This window comes from Cupressus sempervirens, chromosome 5 (genome assembly GCF_028749045.1).
Source record: "Cupressus sempervirens isolate cs-2001-9-10 chromosome 5, ASM2874904v1, whole genome shotgun sequence".
NCBI lineage: Eukaryota > Viridiplantae > Streptophyta > Pinopsida > Cupressales > Cupressaceae > Cupressus > Cupressus sempervirens.
Window position 1 is genome coordinate 402,165,580 of NC_143122.1, and position 18,746 is coordinate 402,184,325.

Sequence of the window (18,746 nt, forward strand, 5' to 3'; positions counted from 1 at the left end):
TCCACGGATCCGATTCACGTGCCCGAATCGGATTCGTGTCACGAATCGGCAACTAAGTAAAAATGTCAACATTAAAAAGAGGCCACTTTGGGCTAGGAAAATGATAGAAGAAAATCAAATTGAACCTAATGAAGTGATTCAAAAAAGCAAAACAACAAGAAATCAATCATGTTATGTTGCATTATTAACTGAACTTATAAAAATTGAACCTTCTAATGTTAAAGAAGCACTTTCAAATCAGTCTTGGAAAGAAGCTATGATTAAAGAATATAACTCTTTACTAAAAAATGATATTTGGGATGTTGTACCAAGACCTAAAAACAAATCAGTTGTTTCTTCAAAATGGCTATTTAAAATTAAGCATGCATCTGATGGCAGCGTTGAAAAGTACAAAGCCAGGTTTGTGGCACGAGGTTTCTCACAAAAAGAAGGCATTAATTATGAAGAAACATTTGCATTAGTCGCTAGATATACTTCAGTTAGAACCATCTTGGCTATTGCAGCATGCAAGGGATGGAAGGTTCATCAAATGGATGTCAAAACAACATTCCTAAATGGAAAAATTGAAGAAGTTTATATCAAGCAATCAGAAGGTTTCAACACTCATGATAGTAAAATTCACATTTCTAAATTAAAGAAAGGTCTCTATGGTCTCAAACAGGCTCCTAGAGTGCAGTATGAAAGGATAGACAACTATCTAATGAAGTTTGATTATTCTAAAAATGAAGTTGATCCTAACTTATACTTCAAAATAGATGGTGATGATATAATTATTCTTGTGTTATATGTTGATAATTTGTTAATAACAAGTGAAGAACATCTCATAAAGAAATGCAAACAAGAACTCACAGCAGAGTTTGAAATGAAATACTTAGGTCTACTTCACTACTTTCTTAAATTATAAGTCTGGCAACAGGATAACTACATTCTTCTAAATCAGGGAAAATATACAATCGACATTTTAACAAAATTTGGAATGATGGAATGTAAACCAGTTGCTACTCCTATGGAAGTCAATCTACACAATTTGAAGGATAATATGATCAAATCAGAACCTACAAATTCTATTTACTATAAGAAAATTATTGGATCCTTAATGTATTTGGTGAATACTCATCCTGACATATGCTACTAACACCTTGAGTCAGTTTATGCATGCACCAAAGAAGATACATCTACATGCAACTAAATACATTTTGAAATATCTAAAGGGTACAATTGGCATCGGAATCAAATATGATAAAGTCAAAATCGAACTTTATGGATATTCTGATTCCAATTGGGACATAAGAGTACTTTTGGATGTTGCTTCAGTCTAGAATCTGGTATGGTTTCTCGGTTCAGTAGAAAACAGACTTTAATTGCATTAAGTTCTACCGAAGCAGAATACACTGCATCTTCTTTGGGTGCTAGAGAACCAGTATGACTACAAAAGTTGTTAGCAGATTTGTTCAAAAGACCTTTGAAGCCCAATGGGATTCATTGTGATAATCAAAGTTGCATCAAGCTTTCAACCAATCCGATTTTACACAATTGCTCCAAACATATTGAAATTCCTTACCACTACATTCGAGATATGGTGAATCGAGAAATCATTCAACTGGAGTACATCAATACTAATGAGCAAACAGTTGATATCTTTACTAAGACTCTTGCTAAAGTGAAGTTGAAATACTTTAGAGAAAAACTTGGTATGATTAATTTGTAATATTGAATATTGAATTTAAATTTTCAATTCATGTGAGTTTATGCTTCTATTGTTGTTTAGTCACATCAGATATGTGATGAAAGGTGATGATCTTTCATGGACATTTATTCAGAAGGTAATTGTTTGTAAGGTGACGATCTTGCAAATGATAGGCCTGTTATCATGGACATCTCTAGATATTGCTTCGGGCAATTAAAGATCATAGATAACGAACCCTTTGTGTTACCATGGACATCTCTAGATATTGTTTCAGACAATTAGAGATCATGGGTAACGAATTTATTATGTTATTATGGACAGCTCTAGATATTGTTTCAGTCAATTAGAGATCATAGATAACATATTCATTATGATTACTCTAGTTATTGTTTCGGACAATTAGAAATCATAATATATATTATGATAGTATACATAACATGGTGATTTTAATTATTTGACTAGTCACTGTTTCAAAGTGTTAAGATCAGATCAAAAGTTCAGATGTTCTATTTTGAAATCTAAAGGTGTATTACTTCTCCCTTGCTAAGAAGGAGTGTTAATGTTTAGCATCAGTAGAAATAATAATGCTATAAACATTCTATTTATTAAAGACATACAAATCTGTGACAAGTTCTTCCTATAATATTTACTAATGTTAATCACACACACATATATGTGTGTGTGTGTGTGTGTGTGTGTGTGTGTGTGTGTGTGTGTTTGAATGTCTATGTTAATATATTATCAGCAGGATTACCTTCAGATCATTGGCAGATGTCTTAATATGTTTGGATTAATTGCTATCGGGTGTTATGCAATCTAAACTAACTATTAGTTAGTTATGCCTCTGTAAAGGCATGACCCTACATGGCCTAGAGTCATGAGTCTACAGGGCATACCCTTTGCATATCTATATACGTTAAATGTAGATCGATGGGAATGTTGTTACATCCCAATTTTTGACCTAATTTGAAATATAGCCATTGAGGTTCACATGAAGTCAGTTGGCAGTTTAATTTGTTATAATATGGCGAAATAGTAAGATGGTTAGTTGTTAAAATTTCAAATGAAGATAACAAGTTAGTTGATTATTTATCACGAATTCATGGAATTGAGAAGATGGTTAACCGTTATGATTATTTATGATTAAATAATTTATTATGATAATATAATTTAATTACGGAGAATTTCCTTGCAAAAAACACGTCGAAGGGGTGAAAGCATTGTCAGAAAAGAATTAGGCACAGGAGCATCACCATCACTGGGCAGATGGATTGAAAACCTAGCGACTTGAAACAGGATACATCTGTGGGACCCACATGAGCTATTTAAATAAATAAATTGAGAAACATAAAATAATTGAGTTAAAATATGAAACATACCTCAAAGGATTTTAATTGATCTTTTATCGTAATAAATATTTATACACGTGCATATAACTATTAAAATGAAAGAGCACCATTTTATTATATTAATAAAGTGATGTCACCCTACCAATATATTTACATTTACATATATAATATTAAATTATAATAATAATCAAATATAATAACATTCGAATTTTAATAATAATCGAATTATAATCTTCCAACTCTATTCTTTTCTTTTTAATATTCTTTTCTTTTAACCGATTAACATTTGGCATGATAAATCAAATTAATTATTGGAATTCGAATGGATTTCTTTGAAACCGATGGAAGCCGAGAAGTCACGGCTCGTTCCTTTTATGTGAACCTAGAAAGGAGTCAGATTCATTCTTTTTCCACTCGGCCATGATTCTTACTATCTCTGTCACCTTATTATATTATATGGAATCAAAATAGGAATAGAGGGTAATCATTTTTAAGAACCCGACTTCTTTTTATTAGTCACGGCAAGGCATTTTAAATGGAAGCCATGAGAGGAGTCGGAGACCTTTTTACATTTTTCCGGATTTATTTATGCTGCTATTGCTTTTAAACTTCCTTGCCTCTATAACGCCAAACTCTATTCTCTTAGCCAATTTTAATTTCCATCGGTACCCTTACAATCATCAAATCTTTACCTTGATTCAAATAGTGCAATTTTAACCTTTGTCGTACAAGTATTTCGACTAGGAGATCAGAAGTATATGTGCTAAAGGTGACGCCTACAATCAACTGAAGGGAAAATGCTTTTAGATCAAATTATAAGTCTTAGACAAATCCGCACTTCATCAGGTCATGTAATGCCATATCTATATCAGTTTATAATAGCCAAATAGATTCACAAGATTCTTTCTTTTCCAAATTTATCTCAGAGAAACAATATGAGTTTGTTGCATACTTCTTGTTCCTTGTTATCAGTCCTCTTCCTTTAGCCTTCAAAATAACGTAGATATAACCCTTATGAAGGTGTTTTTCCAAGTACAATAAAATTTGAAATAAAGTATACTATCCAATGATATTTTCCATATAGTCTCAAGAACATAATCTTCGGGTCACAATTGTGATGAGCACACAAATCAGCGAATCTATGCATAGAGTAGTTTGCAACAAGTTTCAGCATTCATCATGATGATCTCTAGTTTGATATCTTGTTTGACTCTACAAATTGAACTTCTTTAATTTAGCCCTGTGCATGACAAGTGAAAGCCAAGAAAAACATACTATAGATCCGTCATCATTATGCCAATGGATATTAGAATTAAACAATCAATTTTGGAATCTTTAAAGAATATAATCATGTAATCACAGATTGCAAAATGCTGGATGTATGTAACCTTCCTGAATAACTGATAGAGCTGTCTGCTCTGAGATTCCAAACACCTAAGACTCACCCGGCTATGTGGCCAAAGAAAAGGATGGAGAGGTGAGAGAAAGGAATTTGCAATAACATGAAACACTATCAATTATGACATAACAATGTTTATCATTATTAGTTTTGAATTATTTAATAGTTTATGCATAATCCTGTTATTGTAATCTCCTACTGTCAAGTCGAGGGGTGTGGTTAAACACCAGGATGCTCAGTAAATGACAGATGTTCCAAGTTTGATTCTGAGTAGGGAGGGCCTTTCTCATAGGAGATTGTGTGGGGAATAAGTTATGGTCCAAGGTTGGATGGTTAAGCCCCTGACAATGTTTCACCTCTCCCCAAGTTGTTGAACGAACAACAGACAAAGATAAGCTATACATTCAATTGTTGTCGAAAAACAGGTATTATCACTTTTATGATGTATATGCAAGAAGGTAAGATTGATTGAGTTATATTATCATTGCAGTTATTTTTACACCTAGATGCGAGAGATAGATTTATGGATTGTTTTTACTTATAAGAATATTAAATATGAGCATATTTTCTAATCTTGAGTTATTGCCACAATTAAGCAATCGAAAGGAAATAAATGATACAATGGTATCTGAAGCCCTAATTGGATACAGTGGTATCTGAAACCCTAATTAATTCAGTGGTATATGATGCCATAAATAATCTAGTGGTAACTGAAGCCCTAATTGGTACAGTGGTATCTAATGCCCTAAATGATCCAATGGTAATCAATGTCCTAATTAATACAATGGTATGTGATGCCCTAATTTTTTTATATAGTGGTATTTAATGATAATCATCATTTGATTTTGATTTAGTAGTATTGGATGAGAGTCGTTATATGATATTGTTATAGTGGTATTTGTGGACTAATCTGGGTGATTGCAGAAGCATCCCTACAAAGATTTTTTATTTTCAATTTCATGGTATGTGAATTTTAATTTCTGAAGTAAATTCCTTGATAGTGTTTTAAGCTCCTAGTTAAGAAATTTTGTTTAACTGATTTTAACCGTCATTCTCTTTCATATGAACGAAACTAATTTAATTGTCTTCCTATGACATTGAAGTATAACTGTATTCCTTTAAGTATGTTAGTTGTTAATTAAGACTCGAGAAAAGTGGTTGTTACAAATGTCATCTATCTACGGCATCACAGACCCAGCGATCTACATATTAAACATTGCAAAAATACTTTCCAGAATTCTTTCTCTGCAATCTAATTTGTAGGATCATTATTATATTCAGTCTACTGTCTGTATTATTTGCAATATATAGAGAAGGAGATTTTGCATCAAAGCAATTCGAAGATCACTATCAACTCTGCACTACAGTTATACAAGTAAGAGTATCTATTGTTCCCATACTTATTGTAATAGTTTTACCTATCAAAGATCACTAAAACTAACACACAAATTATTGCCTGCAACTCCATTGAAGTTATTAAAACACTAGTTTTCACTAAACTGTCTATAACTTTAACAAATCTCTGTAAAAATGACTCAAACCAAAAGGAAATGAAAGTTGATTCATATATCTTTCAAAATGAATCCATTTAGAGGTCTTGATTCTTCCAAATGTGTCAGTACCAAATGCGTCAATCTGACTATAGTCAGGGAATCCCAAATCTGCAAACAACCGCTTTTACCAAAATACTCATAACTTCCTCAAAATTTAATGAAATTGATCCAAACCAAAAAGAGACAAAATATTATTCATGCTACTATCCAAATATACAGATTATACATGGTTTCCAGGCTGTACATGGCCGTACAAGGCCCAAAATCAACACAAGAACTGAAAAAACCAATCAAAACAGCAATGTAGAAAATCTCTAAAATAGATCCAAAATGTTTCTTTCTTCTCAATCCCCATTTGGAACAACCAATACAATGATTTTATAGTGGTTGTGGTGGTTTATAACTTCCCAACCACCTTTTGAACCAACCAATTACATTCTTTTAACCCTTTTTGCACTTTTTGGCAAAGTTTTAAAGTTGCAACTTTTAAGCAACTTCTACATTTTAAACATTTTGACCTCACAACTTTGTGAAAACCTTAAAAACATATCATAGTGGAATATTAACCACCATTTACAATATTTCTACCCTTTCTTAGGCTTATAAACACATTTTGACCTTATTGACCACCTTAAGACCTCCTTGCACAATTTTGACAACTTATTACAAATGGCTTATCTAACCTTTACATCTTGACTTAATGGACTCAAATACATTACAAATGACTAATTTCAATTTCTCATATAAGGACTCTTAGCCTCCTTATGCTCATGTACTTTAGGTGCTCCTGCACCACATCCTGTCACTCATGTACCAATCATCACTATTAGCATCCAACTCCCCGTTTGACAATGCATTTGACCTACTTGACATCAATGCCAACAACATTGTTCTTCACTTGCCAATCATGCCAACAACACTAATCTCATCAAGTGAGCTTGTAGAAATTAAGAATTGACAAATTAATGGACTGTGCCACTTATGATCGGAATAAATGACAGTTGTGAAAAAATACTATGATAGAGAAGTAAACAGATTTTTACCCTATTAAACCCCCAAAGGGAAAAAATCAGCTTAGTACAAGCAATGCAATCCTACTAATTATTATTGAAAGTTACGCAATTACAATGAGTTGTGGAATAGCATGGAAGACAATATGCCCCTTTCTCCACTTGGTCCAAAACATACTGTCAAATCTATGGCAAGAATTACAATTGAAATTCTATTTCTCAATGTTCAACAAAACTCAAATCTGCCTTCCCTAATCCAATCCAACTCCCTTTTGTGTATGAACAGGCATTTGGATGTTCTTGTACACCAGAAGATCCATGTGCATCAGAAGATCCCAAAGGTGGAACAGAAAGGAGTAACAGAGGCATTTGCTTTAAATTCTAGATTTCTGCCATCATGACAATCATGCAGAACAGAAATTTCATACTTGCCAATTCAGAGAAACTGATGAAAGTAATTACTCTCATGAATTTGCCTGATCCTTATGGATCAGTGTGTCAAGTCATTCATTGCCATACTCATTCCAAGGTAAGATATATTCTGAGGCAGCATGGTGGGTGGTGGCAGCTCTGGAAGTGATAACAGTCTAGCTAGAGATAGCAGCATGGCAAGCAGGGCTTTGCTAGTGGTAACACAACTTTGGGACTGAGTGAAGCTTCATTTAAGCCAACAACAGATAGTCATTGCTGGTTTGTTGCTGGGCCTCCATTTTTGCTGTTCTATCTCTACATGGACTTCGTAGGTCGGTGTTTTGAACTTCTTTGAGTGCACTTGCACTTTAGGGGCTACTAATGCAATAAGGCTAGCTTATGATAATTCGGTGCAAGCTATATATGACTGCTACGATAAGCTCTTATAAAGCTTGCTCTATGGGCTGATATTTATGTAGTGAAACATGTAATGCAAGATAACAGATATAAAAAATATCAGATTGGTCATTGCAACTTACTGGTATATAAGTATTTTGTGTCCACCTGTTTGCTATGTAGGGAAAAAAGAAGTTTAGGCCATTCATGGAGATCAATTTATAATCAATAAAAGAAATGACATTTCCATAATCCATGTCAATGTAATTTAGAATGTTTCTAGTAAAAACTGTGAGAGTGCTATCATATCAACAATTCAGATCATCCGGATGAAGAACAAAACGATAGAATTGCAGACTTAGCTCAATATATAGATGGGAGAATCAGGGCTAGAGGAGAAGAGAACAAGAAATGAGAACCAAGGAGAAAATACATTATAAAATAAACCAACACAAAAAATATATATAATACCAAACAAAAAGGAAACATAAAAAGCAATATACATAGCAATAGAAAACAAGAATTGAAATACAAAAGGAGTGGAAACGAATATACACACATGAAGAAAGGAAACAAAAAATAAAGATCCTAAAAAGAATGGGACAATTATAATAGTTCACAAATAAGAGAAATAATCAGAAAATATTAAAATAAAAACCTACAAACAACAGAATAATTTTGATTTACTTTACTTTTTTCTTGCCATTAAATTTTTATCTTGTTTTGTGCTAATCTAGTTTATATTTTACTGTTTTTGTGCTTTCTTAGTTTATAATTTAATCCTTGATTCATTTCCCATTTCTTGTTCCTCATGCCCCCTTGCTACTCTCACGGGACTGGATTTAGCTCATGCAAAGGATGAACCTTCTCCCATAGAATTCCAACCACACACAGCCTGGCGACTCCCATTACAGTCGAGCCATTTTCGTTCACCCAAACGATGTCCTCCAATCTTCATCAAGTGTCCACACACCCAACTGTATTAACATACACCCCTACGGAATAGAAGTGCATGTCGAACCTTCTCGGTTCAAACTCCTTAGTTGCACCTTGCAACGCATCCTCGAGCTCAATGCTCTACCTCTGTTCAACCCATGTTGAACCCCTGTCTTAGCCCCTTGTGTCTTCGCCTCGGCATCCCCCATAAGACAACCTATTACCAACAATGACCATATGTCTCCACAACTTAACAACCTAGGTCGGTCTCCCTAGGCCCACCATGAACCTTGAAGCACCAACCCATTCCCCACGGAACTACTAACTACCTTAGCCGACTTTGAATCCAAACATTGAGCCATGACTACCTCAACACCATGTCTTAGTCTACATGCCACATTGATGAGCCTTTATTACTCATGCATCCATTGCATTCAAACAAACCTCAATGCCCACATGCATTCTTACTCAGTTCGGATTCACTTTGCAATGCATACCTACTTGAGTACCATACTCTTATTCCATGAACCACCCAATGCCTTGGACATTGTACTCCATTATGCCACCATAGCATCACCTAAGAATCGCTTCACATGTTCCAATCATGCATCACAAGTCACCTCTTCCTGGCATCCATCATAACTCGCCTCTTCGAGTCATGCCACTTAAACCCATCATGAATAGATATCTGGCTCCACAATGCTACCCAACATAACCCACCATGAGCCCCAATGCTCCTACTTGGACAAATTGTTTGCCTCCCACCATAGGACTGGGTACTCCACTTCCCTAGCTTTCAAACCTTAGACAACTCACCTTGAGTTATCATCGACATTGGCTTAGTTACTCTGCTTCACTAAGATAGGGACTATAAGCCTTGCATCTACCATCAAACCTCACCACAATATGATAAGGCGGAGCTACTCTTCTTCGCTCCTAAAACTATGCGATGCTTCTGCCTCACTCTGACACTAGAGGGAAGGAATGCCCTGCTTCATCCCTCTTGAGAGAGATCAATTTCCTTAGCCGTCCTTGTTGTACTCCAACATCTACCCTTCACAGCTACACCTCAACTCGGCACCATGCCTCACGTACACCACAACCGTGCTACTGGGACCATCACATAGCACAGCCCCAGGATAACACCTTTGATCTATCCCATGATGAGATCCTACACCACAACTATCTGTGCCCAGCACATAACATAGCCTTGTTGGATAAGAAACTCTATTTTACAATCCTACATCTTTGTATCATGAAGATGGGAAAGGAAGGATCATGTGGTCTTAACTGAAATGTTAATTGAAGAAATTCTGCACAGTTTCTTCTCAAAACAATTGTTTCTTAAAGTGGAACGGACTATGAAAGCCCAAAATGTCTAATTATAGAGTTTCTTTCTTTCTAAAACTATGAAATTAATACAGTTGTTTTTTAATAAAGGGATTCGTAAGATAATGCCTAGTGTGACAGGTGAAATGGAAGCTCCCATATTACAATAATATCTTTATATTTATTATTTATTATTTTAATGGTCAATATTGTAACGTAGTGTAAATATTAGATTTTTTCTATTTTACGAATGTTTCATTATAGAAACATATGTTTTTTAGTCATTTAAATGATCGTTTGATCATTCTATCTAATTCATTCAATTATTTTACCAAAACATCCCAGAGGTGCTTTTTAAAACTTAAATTTGAGGGAGCAGCTAGTGGAAAGCCCAGGTTAGCTGGTGGCTGGCTATGACAAGAAAAGGAATAGCCCTATTGCTATACAGCGAAATCTAAAATTGATCGATATTGTGTGGTTAAGACCAAGTCCCTTCGCAGAGGAATCTGCATGCCAATAGGAAGAGGTTTGAGCAAGATCACTACTGAGGGAGATTCAGATATTAACATCAACATGTCCAAGAAGAAGGAAACTCGATGATTGGAAACTAAGTAGAATCATCCTAGACAAGTGATTAAACCATTCAGTGAGTGTTAGTGATAAATAGCAAATCAGCTGAATTAAGTTTGGATCATCTTTAAAAAAAGGTGTGGACACAGCAGCATTCCCAAGCACCAACTTTACCTACTGCCATGGGGGATTCTTACCTTAACTCTTTGGTTGCAGGGAACATTGTCATAAACCTTAGTTACCAATTCGCGATATGAATCCGATTCGTGAGTTTGTGATTTTTTAATTTTCCCATTAGGATTTGTGAAGATTCATGAGTACATATATATATACTATTTAAATATGGATATATATGCATTATATATAAAAAATACATATATACATTATATATATTTAATCCAAGTTTGGCATGTGGATCCTTGGGAATTCATGACAGATTCATGTGGATTCGTGTTGAATTTGTGAGGATTCGTGACAGATTCGTGTAGAATTCTTGTTTTAGATTGTGGATTCATCCGGATTTGCGGTCCGCAGATCCACAGTCCAAAATAAGGATCCTGCCCGAATCCTGACAAATCCTAGCACGAATCCAGATCGAGATCGGATCTGAATCCGAATCTGGCCTCCTGGGCATGAATCTGGTAACTAAGTCACAAACTAATAAATGTGACTACCCCTAGAAAGGTTAATGCTAGAGAAAAGAAGCCTTGTGCTCCAATATCTGAAAAAATCCTTCAATAAGAAGGTGGTCATCTCCAGAAAATTAGTTCTAAGAGTCTGAAACTCCTAAAGATCCACTTTGTTCTCTCCTTGAAGTCAAAGTAGCTGATTATCTTAATCATGTACCCTCTTTTAGCTATTTTACTACATTAGGACAGCTTGTTACATCTACAAAGGGTTTTGAATTCTTATCATATACCATGCAGGGATTTGGTGGATATAAGCATAAGGGATGGATCAAAAACTGGCCTATATTCAATTCAAAAGCGTAGGGCCTATAAAATTATTGCAGTTGTGGTTTGCCAGAACCTGAAAGGACTATAAAACAATAGGGTAGAAACAAGGCCTCCGCATTACCTTTTACCAGTCACCTGGTAGTAACAGAGTTCTCAACTAGGTCGACTTATCAAGGAGAACACAGCTGGTCCTTCCAAATGTGCGTTGTGTTCTTCTGCTTGTGAATGAGTCAATTCCACTTCTTCTCCACTCCCATAGCCTGTTGGGGTCAGGCAGTGGTTTTTTGGGCATTTTGATTTTTTGTGTTATTCCAGTAGATCTTAAAACTTGGATTTTCGCCTGGATCCCCAATTATAACTCTCCAGCCTTCATTCATATATGCTATATCAGTATTTCTCAGATCTGTAGAACTGAATTGGTAGATATTAAGAAAGAACTCCATAGTTTCTATCTTCCTTTGTTACGAATAAAACTCAATGTTAATGGTGCAGCAGGACTTAAACCAAAGATGCCAAGGCAAGGTAGCAGTTTTAGAGAATTTGATACCTTTGCCAGATTAATGTACTACAAAGACCTAGGCTGATGCCTGAATTATTCAGATAAGTAAAGGACCTTGCTGACTGTGCTAAGATCAGGTTAGGGAAGATGTGGCTATTGAATGTGGCTCTATGTTGATAGTGGTTTAATACATAAAAGAAATCATCAGAATTTATAATCTCTTAGAGCAATTGATGATATTCCGAGTTTCCTAGACATAAAGCCTAGGGCCAAAGTTCAATCCACCGCTCAAGAAATAAGGCAAATTACTTTTGGCCAATTTCGGTATTCTATTTTTCACTTAAGGGACTACTTGCAAAATGGCTAAGGAGTTCATAGATATCAGCTTCCTAATCACAGAGTTTCTCCAGGTTTCAGCTAGAAGGAAATGTAGGAACAAAATGCACAAACAGAGTTTTAAGAATGGCAAGAAAAATTCATGTTTTGGTGATGACAGGGGGATGGCTGTATGGCTTTTAAAATTATACATAAAAATTAAAATTTTATTACACAAAAACAAATACTTTAAACAATATAAAAGAAGTTGAATTTTTTGAGAGTACATCAAAAGTGTAGAACTCGCAATCACAATATTGATCCAATAATCCATCTGGTCATCGATAACATGATTTTCATTTCATCAATCGAAGTTACAAACTCGGAAGTCAGAGATCAAATTGGGAATCAAAACTATGAGCTGCATCAAACATTTTAAAATAAGAAATGCATAGCTGTATTGAACAACAGGCTCAAAAATTAAAGTTATCATCCAAAGGAATCTCCGGAACTGCTCTTCATCATGGAATTTCTGGGCTCTAATTACTAACGGTCTAACACAATGAAGATACAGCAGACTCAGAAGGTTGGACAACCATGCACTTTGTCTCATTATCTTGAAGTAAAATGTACTAAGGTACTTCATGAAGCTAATGTCAACACACTTTCTCATGAAGTTGAAGAGCCTCCAGATGTATTTCCAAGAGACCCCGGAAGGATTACTGTACCAAGATGAATAGTGAATTACACGTATTTTAAAAGTCCACACTTTGATAAAAAAGATAGGGAGGCAATGTAGATAAAGCTTAAAATGGATAATTTCCTAGTTAGCATGGGAGTCTAAGATGTTGGGAATCATACCCTTACAAGGGCTATGAGACAACTTAAAGGAGTTCAGTGAGTGTAGCTCAGCATGGACTGCTGTCCAAATGTTTGGAAGATCTGTGATTCAAGAGTACATGGAGTTGGCAATCTTGGAACTTGGAAATTCAGCTCAGAATCTACACTTTTGGGAATGTTTTAAGATAGCTTCATGGAGTTCTAACTGGTGTATCGTCTGTTTTCCAAGAAAACTTCTGAAGAATCACAAATTCATGGTTCAGGGCATAATTTGCAAACTCTGAGAGTACTCTCCAAGTTGCCAAGTACTTTTTTTTTTTTTGCTGGGCAAGTTTTCACAAGATTATTTCTCACAATTTTATGGACTCACAGGTAAAACACTGGTTACAATGCATTTCTTGGGATGTTGTTTTTGCTATAAAACCATGCATTTTCTTTATCAAAATGTCAATTTTTAATTATTACATTTTGTAATTAAATGTCGCAAAACCAAAATGTCTCCTTAAGAGATCATAATTTTTAGTACTTTATGAGTTGCCAAGTTTTTGTCCAGTATTAGTCAAGCTTTTCCTGAGTTGAAAATCTTGGGCTTGCCAATTACTCTCTGAACCCAAGTCTGGAAACTATGGCTCAGGGTGCTTTTAGTTTGATATGTTTTGTTTTCAATGAAGTAAGTCATGGGGGTGTTAAAGTCACCATAGTGGTGTATTTTCCTATTTCTTTAGTTCCCATTTATAGCACTGAGTGAGCCCTGTCATGTTTATCCTTTTCCATAGTTTCAGTCTCCATTCTTTATATAAGGATATGAGCCTCTTTGTAATTAATCTTATTTTTTAATAGCGTATTAAATTATTGTATTCTATTAATTTTTTATAAACAACCCAAAGTGATAGTAATGACTCGGTTTGTCACAACAACTGTGCCGAGAGGATTTTCCAACCTAAAAATAGTTGTCCATCCCAAGGGCATAGATCACATGCAATTTCTGACGTAGTACAAGACTGGTGAATCGCCAAAGGAGATGACCAAACCCCACGCTAAAAGTCACACAGCGAACCAGAGATACAACTGAAAATAACTTCTTTATTAACAAACAATCCAATTAAATCGAACATCAAACATGTCGGGTTATAAGGCCATCCCGATTATGGCCAATACAAGAATCCAAAGTACAACCCAACTCTATCAACAGGCCTCTTCCTGATGATCTTTCTCAGTTCTCTCTGTTTCTACCCACTTGTTGTTGCTCAAGATAAATTTACATTACATATATAGCCATCAGGACACGCTGTTCGGCTCAAAAGATAACAATTTCCAAAATTAGGAAACGTGATACACAATATGGGACTAACCCCTTAAGATTAAATGAGTAATAAGTAATACATAATGAAGAATAAGAGAACTAGCGACCTTAGATATAGGTCCATACATGATCCAAGAGCCAACATGAAAAGCCACAAAACCTCGCAAGCAAAGACAAACATCGCATAAGCAAATTACCATGCATCACCTAATGAGCCAACAAAGAACATGCCACCCGAGCAAAATGAATTAGATCTCCATGTACACGAAACATAAAGACATGCAACTTTAGGAAGATGATCAATGATTTTAGGAAGATGATCGATGATAGGTCTTCATTAAGAAACCAAGTTCGGATAAAATGGAACGTGTGATCCAAAGATCACCACCACAAACACTCAGACTGGAACTAGAAAAATAGGAAATAAAGCAAATTATTTTTGGATGATGCAAGATTGCCAACAACCCAAGGATGCTCCTGTATCAATTTCAAATGGTGGAAGATGAAAACAAACAATGCAATTCTTAAATGTAGTGGTTGAGTTCTAGCTCCCAAAGATCCTTGCCACTATTTCAAATTGCCCTCTTTATGCATTTTCCCAAAAAAAATTCAACTTGCCTTGCACTCCACATCTATTGACCTCTAGTTCTTCCTCGATTCCCAAAGCAACAAGGCAACCAGCAATGCGCTATATATGCTAGTTCGTTTTCCAAAACAAAGGGGGCGGTTTCTACATTGTCCACATTAATGGAAGTGATGAAAACTATTTAAAATTTTGATTCCAGATTCCTGTAAATCTAGTCGCCTACGGTCGCCTACTACCACGCAACATGTTTTGTAAATCACAAAGAGGTAGTAAATTTGTAATTGAATGTCTCCTTGGCTATTTGTAGATCTTCAAAGGAAATTCTGTCGGACCAATTGCGAGAACAATCTAGCATAGGGTTTCCACTTACCTATCAAACGAAAAGATACTCGCCAAAGGCACGCTGAGTATTAAAATTGAAATTGAGTAAAACACCATATCTAGCTCTCGATGTGGCATTGCACAACACTTGAGGACAGTGTAATCTCGGTCTCAGGTGACATTTGGGCTGAAGATATTTTCTGGGAGATTTAACAATCATGATATATTTAAATAGCTTTGTTTTTAAACCAATCAATTTCTCTAAGGAAACAGAAAAATCATAATGAAAAAATTCTGAAGACAGAAACTCACCTGAAAATTTTTGAAATTCTGCTTTGCCTCCCTTTCACATGCCAATCTCGACAACGATTGTTCGAAAACTTCAGTCTCTCCAGAATCAATGTCACTACTAACCAGCTGCTTACCACAGCATTGACAAACACCCTCTGGACTCATTCTAGTTTTCTCAACTCTCCAATTCCCCTTTCCCAGCCAACCTTGGCAATGCCCACCTCCACCATCACTCACCATTGCTTCCCTAATTTTAGCCGCATCCCACTTCTCCTTCCCCGCCTCAGCCCCAGCCTTGCTGTTAAACCACTGCTCGATAACCTCACAAGTAGAAGGTGACACCTGTCTAACATTGGCCCTCAACCTATGCATTAGAGAATACACCTTTTCTTCTCTGCCCACTACAATACTTAACCTCAGTAGAGCCCTCAACTCTTCCTCATCTGGCTTCACACCCTTGCTCACCATATACTCGTCCACCTCATATGCCTTGTCAGCCTCTTTTCTCTTGCAAAACACAAGCAGAGCAGGGCTGTAAGACCTCAGCTTGGGGGAGAGATTCAGACTCACCATTTTCTTCACCATTTCAAAGGCCATGTCACCATCCTCTTTGGCAGCTGCCAGTCTAGCAACTGCAGTAAGCGTGGCTTCATTAGGAGGAATATTGGAGCTGATCATATATCGGTATATCTCAAATCCCTTATTGAAGGCAAATGTTTTATCAGATTCTTCCTGAGTCTCTTCAGGTCTGAGGAGTCCCATGGCCTCGGAAGAGCAGAGATATAGAAGTGCATTGCAATGAATAAGGTTAAGCTTTATTCCTTGGGCCAGTGCTTTTTCATAGAGTGAGATTGCTTGCGACATATCCTTGTGTTTTGAACATGTTTCTAGATCAAATCGCAACTGCCCTTCTGGAGTTTGATTTTTTTTCTTCACACCCTTAGTGGTTTGACGTTCATTCTGCTTAGGAGAATCCATAAAATCCACTGCAGTGAGCTTCACCAGAAATGTGAACAAGGCCCGCTGTTTTTTAAAAGACGAATAGTTCGGTATTTGTTGCTTCTCCTCATCAGCTCAAAATGGCAGTTAAAAAAAAGAGTGGGTTTCAATATCAATTTACAAAAACAAGAGTGGGTTTCAATATCAATTTACAAAAACTACGGCGGAAAAGTCTCTTGCCTCGGAAAAGATTAGATCTCAAGAGCTTCAAATGCCCCGACTCTCTTTTCAAGAAAATTCAGATTGAAAAACATGATAATTTGGGCTGGGCATAATTATGACGGAAATGTCTTTTATTGAGCTCTGATCATTGTGTAAGAGACAGTGTCTCTTAATACTCATTTTATCTATTGCTTCATATTGTAGGCAAATTAAGTGGGAATGATGAAAGTGAAATAATGCAGTATAGGGGAAAAGAGCGAGTTGCCTCCTCTATGTTTGAATGACAACTTCTGCCGTTGTCTATCCTTTTAATTACTACTTGTAATAAAAATCAAAAAAGATAGTACATATATTAATAGCTAATTACACATGTACTAATAATTGATCACTTTTTAGCTTTCTTAGTTGTTGATTGGTTTATTTGTGCAAAAAGTATTTATTTTTTTGGTGTGTGACTATTAGAGAATGAACATAAATGGTTTGAGGCGAATGTTTTAAAATGGCACTTTTAGACCACCTCGCACTCTACGAGTTTTACAAAGAGCTTCGTAAATGTGGAAAAGTTAAAAGATTAGATTTAAGGTCTTCACTCACCTATGGAAGTTCACCAAAAGAAATTGGGAAGTTTCGACATATGGATTAACAGTTCCTTGGGTGACTATTAATTAGGTCATCTCCCCTAGGTAATGTAAGATAGAAAATATATATTCACACTTATTCAATAAAGTTCAAGATATATGTATAAACAATAATATTATAGCAAAAGTTTTAGATTGTTTCTTCATAAATATTTTAATGTTTGATGTAGAGTTGTTTTCATATTTTGAAGAATAATTTTGATATTATTAGTATGAAAACTTGATGTCTGAAAACAAATATTTGATGGATGTGTTAGCTTGTTTGATTGATGCTTGATAATGATACATGTTTACTTAAAATAATAGTTATGCTTTCAATCGCATGAAGTGTTAGCTAAAGAGAGATGAATGATTGGGAGACTTATTTAAATGTCTCACATAGCATTTGATCAATGATGGAGATTAATTAGAAATCCAATAGATGAGAAAAATTCACATGGGAGAGCCTACAATGCACATCTATTTGACATCCATTATTAAGCATTAATATCATACAAGATCTAAAACCACGTTCAATGTGTAATGCCCCGCCAAGGGATCCAAAAGAACTAACCTAAAGTTTTACTAAGTTTGCGAAACTTTTTTTTTTAAGAATAACATGTACAACAATCATAGAGTAGCAGAAGCAATAACATACAATCATACATAAGCAAACATAACAAATTACATTCCTTAAGGATCCCAATACGTTGAGTCACTTTTAAACTTAAATAATACTAAGTCAAATAAATAACACATCCATATGAAAGAATATCTACAAGTCCAATCCATTTAAATAATATGCATCTGTTTTGAATGTCACTTGGCATTAATTTGGAATGCACAATCATCCACTGTACATGTCACAGGGTATGAAACACTGAAAGAATATACATTTATAAAAATAGATTACATCATCTCTTTCGGATCCATGAAAAAAAGTACAATACAATAAGTGAAATCATCCATCATAATACACAAAAATAGCACGAAAGGAAAAGCTGACAAGGAACTCTAGCCACGACAACAACGGACGGATCTCAATGGTAAAAGTAAAAAGCACTACCACTTGACCTCATGGTAACCCAAAAAGGTCCACTCCCATCACATTGAGGAGATAGTCTCAAGTTCCAAACAAGATATCAATCCCAAAATCAAAAGTAATATCTATGTCAAGGAAAACCCTAAAAGTAATCTAACTCAAAGGTTCCAAGATA

General features: G+C 35.4%; 1 protein-coding gene across 1 annotated transcript in view; it reads right to left on the minus strand.

Moving 5' to 3' along the window:
- Nucleotides 1-17,194, minus strand: part of LOC149556523 (proteinaceous RNase P 1, chloroplastic/mitochondrial-like) — a 204,172-nt gene extending 186,978 nt beyond the window's left edge. The window contains exon 1 of the mRNA XM_089830830.1: nt 15,773-17,194. Coding sequence (XP_089686956.1) covers nt 15,773-16,729 — 957 coding nt within the window. The 5' untranslated portion in view covers nt 16,730-17,194. The remainder of the gene's footprint in view (nt 1-15,772) is intronic.
- Nucleotides 17,195-18,746: the final 1,552 nt, after the last annotated feature.